The 16,475-nt window shown below is 44.9% G+C and overlaps 1 protein-coding gene across 5 annotated transcripts in view; it reads left to right on the top strand.

The window, feature by feature from the left end:
- Positions 1–16,475, top strand: part of ADD1 (adducin 1) — a 130,460-nt gene that overhangs the window by 11,929 nt on the left and 102,056 nt on the right. For all 5 annotated transcript variants that reach the window (XM_061584694.1, XM_061584695.1, XM_061584696.1 and 2 more), the window contains exon 4: positions 6,908–7,059. In XM_061584694.1, the coding sequence (XP_061440678.1) occupies positions 6,908–7,059 (152 nt within the window). The remainder of the gene's footprint in view (positions 1–6,907; positions 7,060–16,475) is intronic.

The following is a 16,475-nucleotide window of genomic DNA, read 5'->3' on the forward strand; positions in this document are numbered from 1 at the left end:
CGTTTTCCTACCTCAGACCCACCTTTAACCCAAAATGCATTTGTGGACCCATTTAATTAGTTCACCATATATTTGTATGGTGGTAGTGCGGCTGTTGCAACACACCTTAGATTAGGCTGTGACCTCATAGTGGGTCTCAAACCACCAGATGAAGATCAGTGATCTAGTGCATTTCACATTCCTGAGTTTTACAAAAAAGTATTTTGTGCGAACCAGGATGGACAAGAAGTCTGAGACTCATACCTGCCATAGTTTGGCATTACATCTGAATGCAGCCAATATATGTAAATATATTTTGATAGTTTCCAACTTTAAAGGGTAATATCAGACCACAACTTTTTCATTATTTTCAGATCGGAAAGGCTGTATTGAGCTTAATTAGAAAATTTGGAAAGTAAGAGCAGAATCTAAAGCAGAAAAGTTACTTTTATCAGAGTATGATAAAGGCTTAATTTGTAAGTTCTGTTTGATAATATCAGATCTAGAGAAGGTATCGGTGACTTTATGAGAAAGTGGAATAGAGATATCCATCAAGGTATCACTGTAGATGAGTGGAATTAGATATGGGGCAAGGTGGTAACCAGACTGATATCAGCTAAGCTAAAAGAGAATTATTATAAAGTCATGTATCAATGGTACTTAACTCCTTAGATTGAGAAAAATACATAGTGATGCCCAGGACAGGTATTGGAGATGCAATTTGTCGGATGCTACATATATTTTGGAGCTGTCCAAAGGTTCAGGTGTATTAGAATTCAATCTGTTATATAATCGGGGCTGTGGAGTTGGTACGCCAAACCTTCGACTCCTCTATTTTTCTACTGTCCGACTCCAGCCAAAATTGCTTCCGACTCCACAGCCCTGTATATAATTCAGGATATGTTGGGCTAAATAATACCAAAGGAACCCTAAAGCGTTCTTTTTAGGTTCTTTAAAAGAGATAGTCCTTGATTTAGAAATGATATTGAATCTTTTGACTTCTGCAAAAATAAATATTGCAAAACCTTGGAAACAGAAAGCACCCCCCCAAAAAAAAAAGTGGTATAGGAGGATTTGGGACACTGTATTGTTATCTAAACTGACTTATTGCAAAAAGTTATGGACAGCTTATATTCCCCTTAACATATAAACAGATGATAAACCACAATGGATGGACTTCACAAGAAGAATTAGCTGGGTCTGACTGATCAAATGAGAAGTAATCACTACTGAAGTAACTTTAATAAAATATGTTTTGTATTATGCAAACTTAAAATAAAGAATAAATAGTAGTTGTGTCCTCATTTGCTACTGTATTTTGGTGATGCATTTCCTTCATGTAATTTTGAAATGGATAGACAGTAGGGCCCCGCTTTTTGGTGTTCCGCTAATATGGCATCAGCGGGGCGATCAGCTGTAGTGCAGGGAACTCTAGCTGCCACGCTCCAGCTGAGTTCCCTGCACTACAGCTGATTGTGCGCTACAGCTGATCAGCTGGAGCACCCGATCAGCTGGAGTGTGGGGAGCTTCAGGGGCCAAGCGCTGTCAGCTGGAGTGCGGTGGCTGGAGCTCCCTGTGAAAATTGCCAGAAAGTGGGACATAGCGTGCCATCAGCTGTATTGTACAGCTGATTGCACGCTATGTCCTGCTTTCCAGCGATTTTTGCTTTTCGGCAGGGGGCCGGAACGTAACCCGCCGTATGAGTGGGGCCCTCCTGTACCAAGAATAGTGGTCTGTAAAAATAGAGCTGATATTCCTTCAGATGTTTCATTAATGCTATTATGTGTAAAAAAAATTTTTTTGTATTGGAATATTTGTTTATATTCAACAAGACCAATTATTATTATTTATTGCATTTATATACTGCCCCATAGCCAAAGCTCTCTGGGTGGTTTAGAACAATTAAAAACCTTAAAAAACAAATATACAATTTTAAAAAACACATTTTTAAAAACACAAGCTAAAATGCATGGGAGAAGAAGAAAGTCTTGACCTGGCACCGGAAAGTTAACAATGTTGGCGCCAGGCGCAGCTCCTCAGATATATCATTCCATAATTTGGGGGCCACCACTGAGAAAGCCCTCTCCCTTGTTGCATTCCTCCAAGCTTCTCTCAGAGTAGGCACCCGGAGGAGGGCCTTTGTTGTTGAGCGTAGTGTACAGGTGGGTTCGTGTTGGGAGAGAAGTTCCATTGGGTATTGTCCCAAGCTGTGTAAGGCTTTATAGGTTAAAAGCAGCACCTTGAATCGAGCTCGGAAACATACAGGCAGCCAATGCAAGTGGGCCAGAATCGGTTTTATTTGTTCGAACCGTCTGGTCCCTGTTACCAATCTGGCTGCTGCATTTTGCACAAGCTGCAGTTTCTGAACCGTCTTCAAAGGCAGCCCCACATAAAGCATATTGCAGTAATCTAATTTAGAGGTTACCAGAGCATGGACAACTGAAGCCAGGTTATCCCTATCCAGATAGGGGTGTAGCTGGGCCACCAACCGAAGTTGGTAGAAGGCACTCCGTGCCACCAAGGCTACCTGAGCCTCAAGTGACAGAGATGGTCCTGGGAGAACCCCCAAGGTACGGACCTGCTCCTTCAGGGGGAGTGCAACCCCATCCAGGACAGGTTGGACATCCACCATCTGGTCAGAAAAACCACCCACTAGCAGCATCTCAGTCTTGTCTGGATTGAGCCTCAATTTATTAGCCCTCATCCAGTCCATTGTCGCAGCCAGGCACCGGTTCAGCACATTGACAGCCTCACCTGAAGAAGATGAAAAGGAAAAATAGAGCTGCATGTCATCAGCATACCTGTGGCAACGCACTCCAAAACTCCGGATGACTGCACCCAACGGTTTCATGTAGATGTTGAACAGCATGGGGGACAGAAGTGACCCCTGCGGAACCCCATACTGGAGAATCCAGGGTGCCAAGCAATGTTCCCCAAGCAGCACCTTCTGGAGCCGACCCGCCAAGTAGGAGCGGAACCATCGCCATGCAGTCCCTCCCACTCCCAACTCAGCCAGTCTTTCCAGAAGGATGCCGTGGTCGATGGTATCAAAAGCCGCTGAGAGATCAAGGAGAATCAACAGAGTCACACTCCCCCTGTCTCTCTCCTGACAGAAGAGCACCATACAGGGCGACCAAGGCTGTTTCTGTGCCAAAACCAGGCCTGAAACCTGACTGAAATGGATCCAGATAATTGGTCTCACCCAAGAGTGTCTGGAGCTGGCCTGCAACCACTCATTCAAGGATCTTGCCCAGGAATGGAACATTCCTATAGTTATTAGCCTATAGTTATTAAGATTTTCTGGGTCCACGGAGGGTCTCTTCAGGAGTGGTCTCACTACTCTTTCAGGCAGCCAGAGACCACCCCCTCTCGCAGAGAGGCATTAATCACTTACCTGGCCCAGCTGGCAGTTCCATCCCTTCTAGCTTGTATTAGCCAAGATGGGCAAGGATCCAGCAAAGAAGGGTTGCACGAACCTGTCCAAGCACCTTGTCAACCTCCTCAAGCTGTATCAACTGAAACTCATCCAAGAAATCAGGACAAGGCTGTGCTCTGGATACCTCACTTGATTCACCTGCTCTAACATGAGTATAAGTCCTGGTGGATGCTAAAGTGTTTATCCTGGAAGTGCCTAGCAAATTCATTACAGTAGGCCTCAGATGGTTCTACCATGTCCTTGGGGCCAGCGTGTAATAGCCCCCGGACAATTCTGAAGAGTTCTGCTGGGCAGCAAATTGATGATTTGATAATAGCAGCAAAATATTTTTTTTTGCTGCCCTCACTGACCCTAAATACAGCTTACCATAGGCACCAGTGTGCAATTTATCCACCAGGAGTTCATCTCCATCTGCACTCAAACAGTCTCCTATACTGTTTTATTGCTCTCAGCTCTGGGGTATACCATGGAGCCGTACGAGCTTTACACAGGAGAGGGCGCTTTGGAGCAATCATGTCAACTACACAGGCCATTTCTGTACTCCACAGTTAAACCAGGGTTTTGGTAGGAGCGCCAGTACAGTTCTTGTCAGAGAAAATGAAGCTTATTCCAGTGTGAATGAGTGTTGAGAAATGTACATTTTTCTAAGTAATAGAGAAGATGAGAGTAGGAGAAAAATGCAGAGCCAGAAAAATCAGAGTAAAGAAGTAGAATGTTTGAGTTTCATGATGTTAATAAGTACAAAAGAGAAATATGGGTACGGGAGGAATAAATGAGGCAGAAATTTCGCCCTCACTAGGGCAGGAGGCTACCAGCAATCCAAAAGGATGATCTCCCAGGGCATGTTCTGGAATAGTGAGTGGCTGATGTTTTCGTTAATGGTTAATAATTGTTTTATATGTTGGTGGTATTGAAAATATTTCTGAACAATGCCATTATTGTGAACCAATGACAGACATCATTATATATTTGTTTTGATGCTGGAGGTTTAGGCACATCTTTAAAAATGAGGAAGATGCATGGCATAATAAAGAAGGAAGCACCAGAATAGTATGTATTAAAGAAACACACCACTGGACACTTTCAGATAAAATCCTCTTTGGAACTGGATAAGCGAAACGTGCTTGCCTCAGGAACATTGAAGTTGGGGGCCAGGGTGGTCAGACAACTAGCACATAACTTTCTCAGTGCTAGTGCATATGGAGCTACTGTATAGATAACAAACTTGTCTATATCAACCCTCAATTGTTAACTTTTATTCTAGATGCTACCATTACATATGCCAGATGAAATATATTAGTTCATGCAGTTAATTGTTCCTATTAAGGATACCAAAGACAATCCCTAGAAAAATCTGGAATTCCCCATATCCATTAGGGAGAAGCTGGTTCTGATAAGGAAAGAATTAAAAGTTGACAGGCTGACAGAACATCCATTCCTAAAAGCAACTTTTTCAGTCTGGGAAGAATGGCAAAAGAAATTGACCCCACTTAACATCTCTACTGTTATACTTTTGACATCACTATCTTTTTGTAACAGACAAATTTAAGCAGTATGAAAAATGGGAGGGGATAGGGCTCTATTACTTAAGGCAGGGATGGGGCACTTTAAGCCTGGGGACTGAATGTGGCCTTCTAGGTCCCTCTATCTGGTCCTCAGGACTCTTGCCAGGCCATGCTGCTCACTGGCTCAGCACTCTCCTTGAGTACTTCTGCTTGCTTAAATGTGTCCTTAAATTGTGATAATACCTGTTGTTTGCATAAATGGACAGAGATGTGTGGGTGTAGAAACCTCTGACTCTTGTGTGACTGGAGTGGAATCACAGTCATTGTTTCACCTTTTTTTGACTAGACAAAATCCACCACTGGCATGTGGCCCCCAGAAGATCATACACAAGCAAATGTGGCCCTCGGACTAAAAAGTTTCCCCAACCTTGCCATCAGGGATTTATACAAGGGGAAAAGCCTTTGTTAGGGGAACAATTAAGGGGCAAACTGGGGGAGCATCCAGTAAGCTGGATCCAGATTCACCAAGTAATACATGTTAACTTGATAGTAAGGAGATGGGTAATAAGGTTATTAAGATTTGAAGGCATGATAGTAATTACAGGTGTACAATTTAGATCACTCATCGCCAAAATACAAAAAAGTTCCCTTTAAAATTATGCAAAAAGTAAGCCTGCTTTATAAGTCAAATAAGAAATATTGGAAGGATTATGACTTAATTTAATTATTAACATTGCTATGAGTAACAGATAAAAATACAAAAGAATTATACAAAAAGATAACACAAAAAGGCCTCTGCTATATAGCTTCTAAAATATACTATGAATTTATAAAATACATTATATATAATCTATCTAACTTGATTTCTACTAGTGCAAGGATTTCTGGCTGAGCAACAGAACTTCTCCTGCCCCTCCTGTGCTCCTTCAATCTGTCCTGGAGCATCCTCTGCAGAGCAGACTCGGGAGAGTGCAAGGAGAGGGAGAAGGGCTTCCCAAGCGCTCATGGAACTCCGTCATTGGAGACTGCCCTAGATACTTACTAATGTTAGACAATATGTAAATAGGAATATTAGGTTCAGGGTTACATATTATAACTGTTCTTTTAGAGTGCAAAGACCTTACAAAATGGTTTAGAACAGTATAAAAAGACATAAAATAATTACAATTTCAGCATTTTAAACCATAAATTAAAGACCAGCAGTAGCTTAAGAAATCTCTGAAGTTCAGCACAATTCAACCAAATGCAATTAGCAATAAATGTATTTTAATTTTTGTTTTTAAAAAATGATCAATAAAGTACTTTCCTGCACTTGCTTGATCATTTATTTGTTAACACAGATGTGACCTTAATAATAATAATAAAATATATTTATTTAATAGTTAGAGAAGATAATGGTGGGAGGGAAGGAACCTCTGCTATCATCTATCAACAGCCTTTCCGTCTAGCTGCAGCAGAAAGCGGGATAGGATGACAGGACTATTTTATCAGTTTGAGAAAGTACTTCCCTCTGGCTCCTTCCCTCCCATAAACTGCTTCCGTTCAAATGATAAGAATGTTGCTTTAAGAAGCGAGTGCTTTTTCTCCCATGCCCCCAATATCTTTTTTCCTTTCGCAGTGGCTTTTTGATTGTAAGCCTGCAGACAGAGCTTCATTTGTTTTTGTTCTTTGCAAGCCCTTCTGGGAGCCTTTTTGGCTAAAGAACTGGGTAAAAAAAAAGTGCTAAATAAATGGCCAGAATTTTAGCATGGCTTTGCTGTTTTCGGACAGAGGTTTTCTTAAAGACATACTGTGGACAAGTGGCAAGGTGTATGTAATGCTGAAATACCTAATGCTGAAACAATATGAAATGCTGGTGGTTTCAGATAGTATACAGTGATTTGATTTGACTTTATGGTGCTAGCCTGCTATTGGTTTAAGAGCACACAATTCAGGGGAAGTTACTAAGAGATGTAAACCATATTGAGCATGTCTTTTCTTTCTTCAGGTCTTGGCATGGTAACACCTGTGAATGATCTCAGGGGTTCAGATTCCATTGCTTATGAGAAGGGGGAGAAACTACTGAGATGTAAGCTTGCAGCTTTCTACAGACTAGCTGACCTCTTTGGGTGGTCACAGCTTATTTACAATCACATAACAGTGAGTATTAAATCATCTGACCTATATTTCTCTTTTTATTATATAGAGGAGGGATAGCCAACTTTGGGGGATCCAGCCCTTTAACTTTATCTGGTGGTCCTACCCATTTTTAATTGTGTTATAATAGAAAATTGGCTCACAGTTTCACTTACAAGGAAAAGGAGATTGGGACTCAGTGTGCGGTCTATGTAATTTTGTGTATGTGTTGCTCTCTCTATTTATTTAATTTATATTCTGGGAAGGCAGTGTATCATTGCTTCTTGCAGAGAACTTTCAGAGACCCTTTTCTCTACTTTTTTTTAAAAAAACTTGTTTTAACCTTGACTTTTCTTAACTATTTTAATGTATATTTTATATTTTTTGTAAATGGCTTAGTTTTTCTTATTGAGCAGTATTAAAATCTGTTAAATAAAATATAATTGGTGAATGAACTAGCTCCTAGGTGTAAGTTGGGCCCACGATGGCCTTCATTGACACCCCTAGGCAGAGGCCGTAGACTCATTTTTTCATTTTTTCAAAAAGTAAGTCTCTATCTCTCCTAGAAAGAAAGTTGCAAAGCAAAATGTGCGGGTACCCTTCTGAGCGATTTTTGTGAAATAAGCCAATCTAGCTGCTGATGGCTGTCAGTGTTATTATCCAGTAAGATAAATCAAAACTGAGATTGATAAGTTGTTTGAACACCAGGTAATAGGAATCCTTGGGGTTTTAAAGAGCTTCTGTTTTCCCCCTTTAGTGCACTTTTCCTAATCCTGTCTTATTTTCTAGTAGCCCTTACAGCAATGACTGTACATTCTCTCTGATTTTGTGTTGTATCACTTCTCCATAGTAGTCATTCTGTGACTAGCACCCTCAGTGCTGTCAAAATTTGAAATGTGCCCCTTGCTCCGAAAAGGTTGGAGATCCCTGGTACCAGTGAAGGCCTTACTACTAGTTGTCTCCAATTTTATTATTAACACTGAGTATTTGTAAGGGGTTTCAGGTCCAGGAGTAGTGTTAGTAGAATAACCCTAGCCCTACTCCTTAAAATGGAGAAGTTCTCCATCCCTGGTTAAAAGAACAGATCACATGATAAAGATACTAAAGATCTTGAAACTCAAACTGAAATTTAGAAATTTTGGTTACTAGCCAAATATGTCCCAAATAGTTCCATGAGAAAGACATTTGAAAAGCCCTCATATTGAAATAAGACGTCAGAAAGGCTTACTGTTTTGGTTTCTCAGATAGAAATTTAATAAACTCTATTATTGTTTACCTTACTATAAGCAATTGTTGATATTTTGTAAAGGCAGCGGGTCATCTGCTGTTAGTATCCCTTTTAAAATCTATTGTAACGGTTGGAATCTTGCATCTTAAAAGTGAAGTGCTAGGTGTTTATATTGTGAGTAGTTTATTGGCACCCATGTCAATAATGCTTGAGAAGAATGACTAGCATTACAGTGAATTTTCTCATGTGCCAAGGAAGCATTAAGCTACAGCTGTAGCGAAAATTGAAGTCATTCCTGTATTTTATAACAAAGGTTAACTATGAAGAATTTTCCAGATTTCTGATTTTCTTTCACATAATTTTTCTTAATTGTTGGAGTCCTTGGAACAATGATGGAGGTGGTACAGGAAGCTGAAGGGGGAATTGGTGAAAATAGCTTAGCTCCCTGTTCTGTAAAGAGCAAACTATGCTAGGTGGCCAACCCTTTTGCAGACAGGAGTCCTTCTGTGAGGGCTACTCTCAGTCTTAACTGTTGTTTTCCCAAGCATATTTTCTGAGTAGCAAACCTGTTAGGATGCACACGTTTGGAAAACAAGGCTTGTCTCAATCATGCTTTACATTTTGTGAGTGTATCTTAGATATGATCTGTGAAGTAGCTCATGCAGGTGAAAGTTGGAGAATTCAGGGTGTCTGTCATTCCTTCCCCCCTGACCTTTCCGCTGACGCTATCTGCAAAGAGAGAGGCAGAGTCCCAACTGGTGAGGAGTGAGAATTTGAGAGGTGGCCACAATTCCTCATAGACCTTTCTTTGGGTTCAGTTCTCACCCTCCCATCTCCATTCCACCTGAATCAGGAGAGGTGGTAGATGTGCTGGACCATTGTCTGGAAGGGGTGATGGATTGGATGAGACCAATAAGCTGCAACTGAATCCCAATAATACAGAAGGTACTGGTGGGTAGGCAGTTCTCAGGTCTGAGAATTGGGTAGATGACCTGTTTGGGATGGGATTCTCTCTAAAGAAGCAGGTACAGAGTTTTGAGATGCTCTTTGTTCTGCTATTGTCATTGGAAGTGCAGGTGATATCGGTCATCAGGAGTGCCATTTCCAGCTCTAGCTGGTTACCATTCACAATGGTTCTGGACTGACAGAGCCTGCTGTCAGCAACCCATGCTCTTCTGAACTTGTGTTTGGATTATTGCAACACACTCTATGGGGCTACCCTTGAAAATGGTCTGGAGGCTGTTGCTAATGCAGAATACAGCTGCCAGCTTGGTGTCTTGGACAGCGAGATGGGATTGTGTAACACTGACCCTAAAAACTCTGCACTGGCTGGCTGTGTCCTGCCAGGCCAAATTAAAGAAATCAGTAATAATTTTCCAAGTACTAAATGGCTCAGGGCCCACATATCTATAGAATCTCCTCAATTACCAGTCAACCTGATCCTTAATCATCTGGGGAGAACAGGCTCTTCTCATGTTTCCCATTAGGATTTGAGAGGAGGGGATGCACGGAAGGGCCTTCTCCATGGTGGGCCTTGACTCTGGAAAGTTTTCCATAGGAGGTATGCCATCAAGCGGGTAATAGCTCCACCTATCGTCCGAAGGCAAGAATGTTTCTGAAGTCAAGACTAGGGGCGTCAGGCCCCTCCCACTCTCCAGTTCATTCTTGCCTTCGCGCAAGATCTATAGCTAGTGACTAGGTAAGTTTTGTGTGACAGAGTGTGGAGTTTTGTGTGTTTATTTCACGTTGTTCCCTTTCCTCTGTCTTGTCTTTTACTACTGTTTGTGTGTCATTCCTGGGGATTTCCTTGGGGAGGTTCCCCCTTGCCCGGGTGTTTTTCTTCCCAAGACAAAGCTTACCACGCTGTAGAGAGATCGCGGCTGCGGTCTCTCTCCCTCAGTGGCGGACGCAGCCTTAACCAGGAGCTGCGTTTTCCTGGCCTGCTCAGCCGCCCTTTCCGTGCCCTGACGATCGGGAGCCTGCTGCTGCGGCTTCTTTTTGTCTTTGGCTTTCTTCCGGGGCGGCGCTTTCAATCTCCCCCGCCAGGAGCCTGCTATTACTGCTCCCTGCCTTTCCCTTTTAGCGGCTGCTGCTGGTTGGGCTGCCTTGCCTTCCCCGACTCGTCCGCGGCGTTTAATACCTTGCCGGGACAGTCTCTGCAGTCCGCGGCTGCGGCTTGCCTGTTTGCCAATCTTTCTCCCTGCTCGGGGAGTTCGCTGGCCGCTCTGCCTCCTTGACGGAGGCTTCCCTGCATACCTTACACAGCCACGATTGCGTTCTATTGCAGCCTATTTTCACGGCGTTTTTCCCTCAGAGCCTGCGACTACGGCTCTCCATACTATCAATGTCCCTTTCTGGTTGGACTGCCTCGCCTCCCCCGGATCGTTTTGCGGCAATTTAAATCTCGCTGCGACGGTTGCTCGCCGGCTGCGGCTTGCTCCCAGTGTCCCTGGCTCTGCCCAATTACTAGGGGATTTGCCCCGTCTTGCCTCCGTGACAAATTTTCTTTCCTGGCTTTTATTTATATTTATATTTATATTATAGCCGCGATCGCGCTTCTCAGCCCCGTGGCTCCAGAGCGCCTTTTTTATTTTTGGAAGCCGTTTGTTCAGCTCGCTAGTGCTCCCCGGGGACTGCCATTGCTTCTTCATCTCCACAAACCTTTCTGATTGGCCAATTTTCCCCGCTCTTTTCATGGGCGCTATTTATTTGTCTCTATTCAGTACTGCAAAGGGGGGTCTCTTTCACAAAGGCTGTGGATAGCAGAGCCCAGGCTCTCAGTCAGCTCCCACAGTGTGATCTACCTTTGTGTGTGTGTTGCAGATAGGATCCTATAGTTCTTCACAGGCTCCTTTATTAAATCTGCTGCTGCTGCTGGCTCTGGCAACTTCTAACCAGTACAGTCTCATTGGTGACTGTTTCATCAAGACTGTGGCTGTACACCAAGCTGTTTGACCTGTACACTCTGTCCCATTCGTGGCCGTGTACTAAGACTGATACTGTACAAAACCTGTTGGAATGGTACATTCTGCCCCATCCGTCGCCGTGTACCAAGGCTGTTGATACTATACAAAAGCTGTTTGAACTGTACATTCTGCCCCATCCGTGGCTGTGTGCCAAGGCTGTTGATATTATACAAAAGCTGTTGGAACTGTACATTTTGCCCCATCCGTGGCCGTGTACCAAGGCAGTTGATACTTTACAAAGCTGTTTGAACTGTACATTCTGCCCCATCCGTGGCCATGTACCAAGACTCCCATCCATGGCCATGTACCAAGGTCGTTGATACTATACAAACACTGTTTGAAGTGTACATTCTGCCCCATCCGTGGCCGTGTAACAAGGCTGTTGGTGCTATACAAATGCTGCTTGAATTGTACATTCTGCCCATCCATGGCCGTGTACCTCGACTGTTGATACTATACAAAAGCTGTTTGAACTGTACATTCTGCCCCATCCATGGCCGTGTACCAAGGCTGTTGATACTATTCAAAACGGTTTGAGTGTACCAAGACTGTTACTACTGTACTGGCTGTGTATCAACGCTACTAACATTGTACATTCTGCCCCATCGTGGCAGTGTACTTAGCCATCTGCCAGTGCATTCTGCCCCATTCGTGTGCCGTGTACTGAGCCTGTATGGGTCTGTATGGGTCTGTACATTCTGCCCCATCATGGCAGTGTACTGATACCCATAGAAAATATAAGATGGCGGAACAGCCAGTGACGACTCAGACAGCCAAGCCGTAGCAATCTAAAGCGGCCAAGCATAAGCACACTAAAGCTGTTGCCAAAACTAAACATTTTTCCAGCCACAGCACAACTAAGCGCCCACGTTATGTCTCCGTTCCGGCTTCCGATGGCTCAGCTCAGGAACAGTTAATGAATCTAACTCACTCTCCATTGCTTCCTCTGAGGAGGAGGACTTTGCTGGATTTCCTGAACAGCCAACTACCAACCTGCCCCCTCACATATTACCGCCCAGGGCTTATCCATCATCACAGCCCACTGAGCCGCCTCTACAAGTGCAACCCATCTGTTTCACCGGGGCTACAGCTGTCTCATGAGTCTTCTATCCCAACTACATGGCATGCTGTCGTTTTTCACTTAATCACATTCACCGCCACAAGTCTCCGCCATACCTCAACACAGTATGCACCACTATGTATGTCATGAGGCTATTTCATCTTACTCCCCACGTCCCTTTGACATTGCCAGAGGCAGATGCATTGATGATGTTTCATATGGGGAGGAGGCACCCTTTGCTGTACAAAACGATGGAGACGCATGGAGTGCTCATTCGGAACACGAGGAGAATTCTTTTTATCCCCTGTTCGATGCCTCAGATTATCTGCCTCTTGCTCGCAGAACACCCTTGGTCTCCAAGCTACACAACCAGCAGCTACCGCTTCCGCTATTAAAGGGGCCAGGGTCTTGAAATCCCCCGCGCCAGCAGAGCACTACCTTCCTCTTCCTAATAGTCTTTATTCTCTGGCTCCTGACTTCACCAGCAGACTGGCTCTTCCTGGCATAGTCGAGCCGATATCCAATCTAATATATAGATCCCTTTTTGCCGAGGGAAGGAGATTCCCATCTATAAGGTGCCTCTGAGCGCAGGCTGGGCTTTGTTTTACGCAAGAATCATGAGGCCACCGCCTTCTCCATGCGAGCTGCTGCATGAACTTCTATCCTTTCTAAGACATTGCTGATGTGGTTGGATGACCTTTAGAGGATCCTAATTCTGATCCTGTATCTTTGAGGAGGTCACTGATAAAATTGCGCAAGACAGCGGCTTTTGTAGCTGATGCCACTTTGGGCGCAATTCAACTGGGAGCACGAGGTATGGCAGCACAGGTAGTCGCTCAGCGGACCCTCTGGCTTCGTCACTGGCAAGCTGACTCCACAGCCAGAGTTATTCTATCAAGGGCACCTTATTCCGGATCAGTACTCTTCGGTGAGGAGGTCCTAAAGGCAGTGCTTGTTGATCCCAAGGACACTCGAAGGCCCGTCTTGGCCACTGTCCGGAACGCAGATCGCAGGCTTTTCAGACGTTTCTCCTCATATCGCACGACCCAGCCCTTTCGAGGAACGCGACCCAGGTGACAAGACCGCGATTTCCGAAACTATGATTTCCGGCCCTCCAGGGGATCCTGGAACAGAAGTTTCCCTGGCAGAGACAGCCTTCAAGAAGGAGACTTCCTGGTTTCTATCGACCTGAAGGAAGCGTATCTCCATGTGACTATTTGCAGAGCCCACAGAAAATTCCTTCAGTTTTCTTTCGGCCCCCAGCCTTTTCAATACCGAGCGATGCCGTTCGGCCTCTCATCTGCCCGAGAGTTTTTACCAAGGCCTATGACCGGCCACTCAATTTCGACAAGCCGTCTCCAACCAACCCAACGCATACAACATCTAGGACCGATATTGCACACCCGACAGGTGACGGTGTTCCTGACTCCAGACCGTATAAATGCTATCACAGACGTCGCACGGTCTCTGATGTCCCACGTAACCGCAGACGTTATGCTTCTGTCCAGGGCTCTCGGGAGGTTAGTGTCCACCATCCATATTGTGCCATGGGCTCGAGCTCATACGTGCCTGCTGCAGTGGGCTTTGCTACCGTTTCAGCAGGATATTGCTATGTCAAATCATCGAGCAATTCCCTTGAGCCAAGCACTGCGTCTTTCATTCTGCTGATGGACGGGGGTCTGGCATCTCACCCAGGGCACTCCGTTCAGAGAATCCCGCAGAACTGTTATCACTACAGATGCAGTCCCCTTGGCTGGGGAGCCCACTGCAACTCTCAGTTCGTTCAGGGGGTTCGGAACACAGCAGAGCAGACTCAGAGTAGTATTGGCTAGAGCTGAAGGCTGTCCACTTAACTCTGCCCCGTTTTCAGTCTCTGTTCCACTTGGACCATGCTCTCATTCGAACGGACAACACGTGTGCCAAATCTCATTTAAACAGACAAAAGAGGACCAGGTCCCGTCCTCTACACATCTGCGATCCCTACAGGCAGAAGATCTCAGAGGAATTTGGAATGTGACAGCAGACTGGCTCAACAGACAACTGGTTTGTCCAGGAGAATGGAAACTCCATCCGACCATTTTCCATCTTCTCCAATGTCAGTTCGGCGTCTTCTCAGTTGATCTATTTGCCTCCAGCTGCAAGTGCCAGTAACCCAGGTACTTCGCTTGATACCTGGACATGATAGCAAAAGTGGTGGATGCCCTGTTGTATGTCTTCCTTCCAATACCACTCTTAGCCAGAACCTTGAGAAAGGCGCGACGCGAGAGGGCCAAACTGGTTCCCATACTGGCCCTGTCGACCGTGGTTCTCGGATCTCCTTGCCATGTCAGTGACGGATACTTGGACGCTCCGGGTCAGGCCAGATCTCTTATTCCAGGGTCCAATATTGCATCAGGATCCCACTTGGCTCAAACTAACAGCATGGCTTTTGAACGGGACATTTAAAGGTCTTCTGGTCTGTCTGATGCTGTTCTTGACATTATCTTGGCCTCGAGACGACCATCCACCCCCCGTATAGATCAACATACTTGAGTGGCAGTCTCCAAGGGTGTCAGTCTCAGCACTTTGATCCTTTCCAGGCCACAACACAACAGATACTGCAGTTCCTTCATAGGGGCCTCCTGATGGGACTTACACTTAACACTTTACATAGACATGCGTCCACTCCGTCTTCCATTCTCTCAGTGTCCTACACTGGTGCTCCTATTGCCTCGCACCCGTTCATCACACGTTTTATGAGGGAAACCGCGTTACGCTCACCGGCTGTATTCCACCGTTTTCCCTCGTGGACTTTGTCGAAGGTCCTACAAGCTTTACAACGCCCTCCGTTTGAGCCCCTCAGGACTGTGCCTTTACGTCTGTTGTTGTTCAAGGTCTTGTTCCTAATCACGATCAACTCGGTGAGACGAGTTTCGGAATTGGGCATATTGTCTTTTGCACGCCATCTCTGTTTCCACAAGGACTCTGTTGTACTGAAGACTGATCCTTCCTTCCTCCCAAGGTTGATTCAGTTTTCCATTGCAACCAGGACATTGTTTTGCCCTCCTTTTGTCCGAATCCTACTCATCCTCTCGAGAAGGCTTGGCATTCGTTGAAGGTCCGCAGGGCTCTCAAGACCTACCTGTCTAGGACTCAGGATATACGACGGACCGAGGCTTTGTTTGTATCCTTTCATCCAAGGTCTATGGGGCATAAAGTAGCCAATTCCACCTTATCCTGCTGGTTGCAGGCATGCATTACCTTAGCCTATGAGTCCAATTCTACCTAGCGTTACCGCTCATTCCACCAGGTCAGCGGCCACTACGGCTGCTTTTGCTACCAATGCTCCTGTTGCCGATATTTGCAGACCTGTTGTTTGGTCTTCCCCACATTCGTTTATAAGGCATTATAAAATAGACCGTTATGCCTCTGCCGATACCTCTTTTGGCAGACTAGTGTTGCAACAGGTTCTTAATGAGGATTAGGTTGTGGGTGGTCCCTGTTATGGGCTGCTTTGGTACATCCCGCTTGATGGCATACCTCCTATGGAAAATGGACCATTGGTCTCACCTGAAGGGTGATTTTCATAGGAGGTATGCCATCACTACCCTCCCAGTCGGAGGGTACCTAGATATTTTTTAGGAATTTTATATATACCTGTTACGTTATTTTATTACGTTTATTAGTGAAGTCAAGACTGCTATTACTGTTATCTCGCTATGTTAGAGTCATATTATTATGAATGTTGTTATTATGTTATGTTCTTGCTGGTAGGCCCGTTGGCCTTTTCTCCTGCATTTTTAGATCTCTCTCTTTGCACTCGCTGCGAATGAACTGGAGAGTGGGAGGGGCCTGACGCCCCTAGTCTTGACTTCAGAAACATTCTTGCCTTCGGACGATAGGTGGAGCTATTACCCGCTTGATGGCATACCTCCTATGAAAATCACCCTTCAGGTGAGACCAATGGTCCAATCTCTCCCTAGAACTGTGATTAAAGAACTTTGTCTCGTGAACCAACTGATGTGTGAGGGGTTCAACCCTGCTTTCTGCAGAGTTCAGAAAAACTTGCTGGCATGGCCAAACCAGGCAGGATTAAACTCTCCAAGAATCAGCTGATGTGCAAGGAGTTCAGTTCTGCTTTGTATAGCAACATCTCTATCTGATTAACACCTGATGTTGCATATTACATCGGGTGTGGGGCAGGTGG

The sequence above is a fragment of the Rhineura floridana genome, chromosome 9 (assembly GCF_030035675.1).
Source record: "Rhineura floridana isolate rRhiFlo1 chromosome 9, rRhiFlo1.hap2, whole genome shotgun sequence".
NCBI classification, from domain to species: Eukaryota; Metazoa; Chordata; class Lepidosauria; order Squamata; family Rhineuridae; genus Rhineura; species Rhineura floridana.